At 47.6% G+C, this 6622-nt stretch overlaps 1 protein-coding gene across 1 annotated transcript in view; it reads right to left on the bottom strand.

The window, feature by feature from the left end:
• LOC141129511 (T-cell surface antigen CD2-like) overlaps positions 1–6622 on the bottom strand; it is a 76278-nt gene that overhangs the window by 4990 nt on the left and 64666 nt on the right. Inside the window, 1 exon segment of the mRNA XM_073617592.1 lies at positions 5722–5967. Within this exon segment, the coding sequence (XP_073473693.1) occupies positions 5722–5967 (246 nt within the window).

Below are 6622 nucleotides of genomic sequence, written 5' to 3'. Positions count from 1 at the left end.
TTATTTTTGTCAGTCTTTTTAGTTTATTTAGCAAAAAATAAACCCCCCCCAGTGGTGATTAACCCCTTCAATACCGGGGGGCACTTATACACCTTCCTGCCCAGACCCATTTTCAGTTTTCAGCACTGTCGCACTTTGAATGACAATTGCGCAGTCATACAACACTGTACCCATATGACATTTTTATAATTTTGTTCCCACAAATAGAGCTTTCTTTTGGTGGTATTTGATCACCTCTGTGGGTTTTTATTTTCTGCTAAACAAATAAAAAAAAGACCGAAAACTTAAAAAAAATGTTTTTTTTTGTTTCTGTTACAAAACTTTGTAAATAAGTAAGTTTTCTCCTTCACTGATGGGCACTGATAAGGCGGCACCAATGAAGTGGCACTGATGGGCACTGATGATGGGCACTAATATGCGACACTGATGGGGCACCGATAGGCGGCACTGATGGGCAATGATAGGTGGCACTGATATGCAGCACTGATGGGCATTGAAAGGCAGCATGGATGGGCACTGATAGGTGACACGGATGGGCATGGATAGGCGGCACAGATGGGCAATGATAGGTGGCACGGGTGGGCACTGATAGGCAGCACAGATGGGCAATCATAGGCGGCACAGATGGGCAATCATAGGCGGCACAGATGGGCAATGATAGGTGGCACAGATAGGCAATGATAGGTGGCACGGATGGGCACTGATAGGCGGCACAGATGGGCAATGATAGGTGGCACGGATGGGCACTGATAGGCGGCACAGATGGGCAATCATAGGCGGCACAGATGGGCAATGATAGGCGGCACAGATGGGCAATGATAGGTGGCACAGATAGGCAATGATAGGTGGCACGGATGAGCATTGATAGGTGGCACAGATGGGCACTGATAGGCGGCATGGACAGGCACTGATAGGCGGCACAGATGGGCAAAAATAGGTGGCATGGATGAGCACTAATCGGTGGCACTGATGTAAACTAATAGATGGTACTGATGGATGCCAATCAGTGCCAAGCAATAATGCCTGCCAATCAGTGATGCCCATTGTGGGCACTGATTGGCATCCATTGTGGGCACCGATTGGCATCTATTGTGGACACTGATTGGCATCCCTTGTGGTCTAGGGAGGCATACCTGGTGGTTACATCCCTGGTGGTCCTGGTGGCATCCCTGATGGTCCAGTGTGGGCATCCATGGGGGGCTGCGCTGATAATCAATCAGCACAAACCCCCCCTGTCAGAGGAGCAGCCGATCGGCTCTCCTCTACTCGCGTCTGACAGATGCGAGTGAGGAAAAGCCGATCTCCGTCAGAGACTCTTTACCTAGATCAGTCCGCAAAACAACGATCGCCGCGATGCACGCCCCCGGGGGTGCGCAGGGGCTTGATATCCTGGCGACGTCATACGACATCCGGTCATTATATCGAAACCACTCTGCCGCCGTTTTGCTATATGGCGGGCGGCAATTGGTTAAATACCACCAAAAGAAAGCTCTATCTGTGTGAAAAAAAAAATGATAAGCATGTCATATGTATACAGTGTCACATGACCGCGCAATTGTCATTCAAAGTGCAATAGCGCTGAAAGCTGAAAATCGGCCTGGGCAGGAGGGGGGTATAGGTGCCCGGTAGGCAAATGGGTGAAGGAGCCAGCAATAAAAAGCTTTTAACAAAAAACAAACAAAAAAACAAGCTGGCAACAAAATGTAATTTATTGCCAATTTAAATTGTATCTTTTTTTGTAAATGCCACTTTTTCTGTGGCACTTCCTACCACAAGAGTGACAAAGATTTATTTGGATAGATTCCCCCTCACATACATACCAGATCCAGGGATTTTTATCGGCATGATCAGATTAAGGGGCCGGGAAGGATTTTTAGGGGGACCTTGTGCTGTTTTTTTTATGAGGTACCCCCTTCAAGGGGTCTGCTGTGCATTTTGAGGGGTACTGTACTCCTTCTTTTCATTCTTCTTGTAGAATGTGCTATTTACACAGGAAGAAACAATGTTTAATTTTCCAGCAAATGACATTTTATTGTCAGCCCCCTTAAAAAACAAAAAGGAGGCGCAAACCTCTCTGGAGGTCCCCACAAATACATGGCGGACTCTTGGGGAGAAGGGGGAGGGGGTCTGATTACTTCCTTTTTTTTTCTCAACAAAGAAGCTGTCAATGAATTGTCATTAGTCAGCATATTTAAACACTTTTTTTCCTTTTGTAAAAGAAAAGTACAGCAGCACTTTGCACAGAGTCGCCCCGATAATCCTCTTCTGGGGTCCCCCGGCGGCGCTGGTGGCTCCTCCCTGCATCCAGTGCCCACGTTGGAGAAGCGCTCTCCTAAGGGGGACACCCCCGTGCAGGCGCACTCCCGAGTCCCGCTTCTACGTCTATTCACACAGAATGCAGGACTTGGCCCCGCCCCCTCGGCGCCCGCGTCATTGGATTTGATTGACAGCAGCGGGAGCCAATGGCTGCACTACTATCAATCTATCCAATCAGGACACGAGACACCAGCTAGAGCCTTGCCGGAGAAGGATCGGGGTCAGGTAAGTAAAACGGGGGGCTCTGGGGGGGGGGGGGGGCTGCAGCAGAAGGTTTTTTACCTTGATGCATAGAATGCAAACCACGATGGTTTACAACCCCTTTAAAGGAATTGGACATTTTTAAGGTTTCACTTTAAGCATTTCAAATTTATACTCCCCCTGGCTGAATATCATTTTTTAATGTTTTTTTTTTTTTGGATTGGTACACAGTGGCATCGCTAGGGGGTGGCTTTTGGGGCTATAGCCCCGAATCTGGGGCCCATAGCCCTGAGTCTCTGCAGGGGTTCTCTGGGGACCCTGATGTAATTGGGGGGCACTCTGGGGATATATACACACATACACACGTATATTATATACCTATGTATGACTTTCTTTACTACGCTTCTATAGGCTCTAGCCCCAGATCTTTTGTAGACCTAGAAACTCCTCTGTTGGCACATGTTCCCCAGGGTAATACCCACTCTAATGCATTTTTGTTACCCCCTTGCATATTAGACCAAAAAAAAAAAAGCTTTTTTAATTTGACAGGTTTGTCTCCCATCGATTTCAGTGGGGTCTGGGTTCGGCGCCCGGGTTCGGCCAAACACCCGCCAAACCGAAGCAGTTTGGCTCATCATTAGCTGTCATCAGCTATATAAGTTAAAGGGGTGTTCCAGCCATAAAAACATTTTTTTTTAAAGTCAGCGGTTACAAACACTGTAGCTGCTGACTTTTAATGAGGACACTTATCTGTCCAGGGCAGCGGCGATGTTGCCCCCCGCCAAGGCCGATCCGTCCCTCGTATCATGTGCTGGCGCCGCCATCCTCACTAAGGGAAACAGGCAGTGGAGCCTTGCGGCTTCACTGCCTGTTTCCTACTGCGCATGCGCGAGTCCCCCCCGGCGATTTCTGAATGGGCGGCTGTCTTCTGTGACACACACAGGTCCCAGAAGACACCGCGCCCAAATTTCCCAGAAAACAACGCGAGGAGGAGAAGAATGAAGATCACCGCGGAATAGGAAGTAGCAGATTAAGACAATCTGCCTAGCAACAGGAATTTCTGGTAAGTAAAACTTTTTTTTTTTTCAAATGTTTTTTAATGTATTTAAAGGAGCGTTTTTGTGTTTTTTTTTGTTTTTTTTAGGTGGACCTCCGCTTTAAGTGGCGAGAATAGTAATGACATCATTCACCAAATATGGACAGTGACCATATATGGGCAGTGATGTCACTGCTGTCCCCACCCATAGGTGTGCACAGCCTACTGCATTAGAGTGTGCACCCAAAGCTCAAATACATATGTGAGTGTGCATGTGTGTATATATATATATAGATAGATAGATAGATAGATAGATAGATAGATAGATAGATAGATAGATAGATAGATAGATAGATAGATAGATAGATAGATAGAGAGAGAGAGAGAGAGAGAGAGAGAGAGAGAGAGAGACAGAGAGACAGAGAGAGAGAGAGAGAGAGAGAGAGAGAGACAGAGAGAGAGGGAGAGGGGGAGAGAGAGAGAGAGAGAGAGAGAGAGAGAGAGAGAGAGAGAGAGAGAGAGAGAGAGAGAGAGAGAGAGAGAGAGAGAGAGAGAGAGAGAGCAGTGGGCAGTGTCAGGAGGGCAGAGATTGGTGTCAATAGCTTTGGTGAAATATCAGGGATCTAAACAGGGGAAATGTGCACCACAATTAGGGTGATTAGGGTATGCCCAGGCACACTTGGCACACCCTATGTCCCCACTCTTTTGCCAAGGTGGCTGGGGACTTCTGTGCCGGTGACATTAGCCGTTGCTAGGGATGCCAGAACCCGCTGCTTCCTTAGGAACCATTGATGGTGGGAATCTGTCCTATATAGAAGAGGTAGAAGTACTGGTTCTATATTTAATGCTCAGCTCCCACCAATCATGGGGCCACATGGGCAAACCTAGCTGCAGACCAAACCATTGGCTCACTGCCAGTGTGAGACAAGATCATCCAGTGCCCAGGTCAAAGATGCCCCCCACTTCATTATGTGCGAGCTTATGAGCACAGCCCACACCTCTTCCCGGCTCTCCTCCTTGTCGCTTCCAGCACTGAGCTGACAGAAGTAGTCACTACTCCTGTTAGCTTTATAGTAGAAGGAACTTGTGGTGCCCCCATACCTACAATACACGCTGGGCCCAGGGCAGCCGCCCCTTCTGCTCTCCCCTTGTCCCGGCCCTGCTCACTCCTAGTACAGACAGGCAGTCATTGTGGTATGAGGGGCGATTAATCAGACTTGTGAGTACATCAGGTTCATCTGCGGTCTCAGTCTGTATGGAAGCCTCAGCGACCTCTAACCTGCCGCCTCTAAAGTTCATTGGATGCGGTAAGCGGGGCCCCTGGGGTGAGGGGACCTGAGAAAAGATGGCCCAGGGCCCATCGTATGTCTCAATCACCTCTGATACTCACATCATGATATAAACAGAAGAATCATTTATAGAACATTCACCCTCATTGATCATTTAAAGCAAACCGATCCCTTGCTTTCACACTGATCGTTTTTTCTTCCATTTAAAAAAAAAAAAAAAGAGAAAGAAAAAAATGCATGACCGATACGTCCTATGGAACTCTCCACACCGGGCAGTTGCGTTTTTCAAAGTCCTGCAAGCTGCATTTTTGGTACAGTAAAAAAAAAAAATGCACCAAAAAAAAACGCCTCCGTATTAAAACGAGAGGAAAATGTATCAAAAACTTGGAAAAAGTTGCATTTTTGGTGCATTTTATTGAGTCGCGCATCCTTTTTTCACAGGTGCAAAATACAGAAACACAGCAAAAACGCACATTGTTCTTGCAATGGAGCCGTGTGAAAGTCATGTATGTGTAAGGCCAATGACATTTGGCATTTTGGCGCGACAAATCGCATGGCAGTCATAGCAAACTGCAACGTGTGAAAGCTTGTCACCCAAAAAGGAGCAGGAGCTTCTCTTTGGCAACATTCTTCACAATTGTTGTGCAATTTATGTACGATATTCGCAGCAAAACCGCAGCGTGTTTTAGGTGCTGTTGAAAATGAATGGCACCTGAACATGCATTTTTTTGTGATTGCAGTGCGTTTTGAGATTGCGGGCAGAATCGCAGTGATCCCAAATGGCCAAATGTCAATGGACAATGAAAATGTTCCAATTCTTCTAGAAGCTGATTAGTGATATTTATCACATGGAAACAATGTAACAAATCACTGACTCACTCTTCTCACAGTTGACTGTTATGGTGTGAGATGTTTCGCTGACTTTGTTTTTGGCGGTACAAGTGACATTTGTGTCTGATTTAATGGTAAAAGTTTGGCTCAGAGATTTTCCTTTCCCAGTTTTCGGTGTTCCATCGTCTTTCAGCTGTAATTCCGGGTCTGTTCCATGAGAAATATAACAATACACTTCTACCTTCTTCTTCTTCTCAAGACATGTGTAGTTCATGAATGGCGTGTCCACAGGATCTGCAACACAAGAGAAGACATCTGTAATGTATGATGTGCCTGAAACTCATCACCCTCCAACCACTGTGCGACCTTCAGCACCCACCCCACCCATACCAGGACCAATACATACAGCACCCACCCCACCCATACCCTGACCCATGCATACAGCACCCACCCCACCCATACCATGACCAGTACATACAGCACCCACCCCACCCATACCATGACCCATACATACAGCACCCACCCCACCCATACCCTGACCAATACATACAGCACCCACCCCACCCATACCATGACCCGTACATACAGCACCCACCCCACCCATACCATGACCCATACATACCGCACCCACCCCACCCATACCATGACCCGTACATACAGCACCCACCCCCACCCATACCATGACCAATACATACAGCACCTACCCCACCCATACCATGACCCGTACATACAGCACCCACCCCACCCATACCATGACCCGTACATACAGCACCCACCCCACCCATACCATGACCCATACATACAGCACCCACTCTACCCATACCATGACCCGTACATACAGCACCCACCCCACCCATACCATGACCAGAACATACAGCACCCACCCCACCCATACCCTGACCCGTACATACAGCACCCACCCTACCCATACTATGACCCGTACATACAG

This window comes from Aquarana catesbeiana, linkage group LG02 (assembly GCF_042186555.1).
Source record: "Aquarana catesbeiana isolate 2022-GZ linkage group LG02, ASM4218655v1, whole genome shotgun sequence".
NCBI lineage: Eukaryota > Metazoa > Chordata > Amphibia > Anura > Ranidae > Aquarana > Aquarana catesbeiana.
Note: the sequence above shows the minus strand (reverse complement) of the source record. Positions and strands in the feature narration are given on the sequence as shown.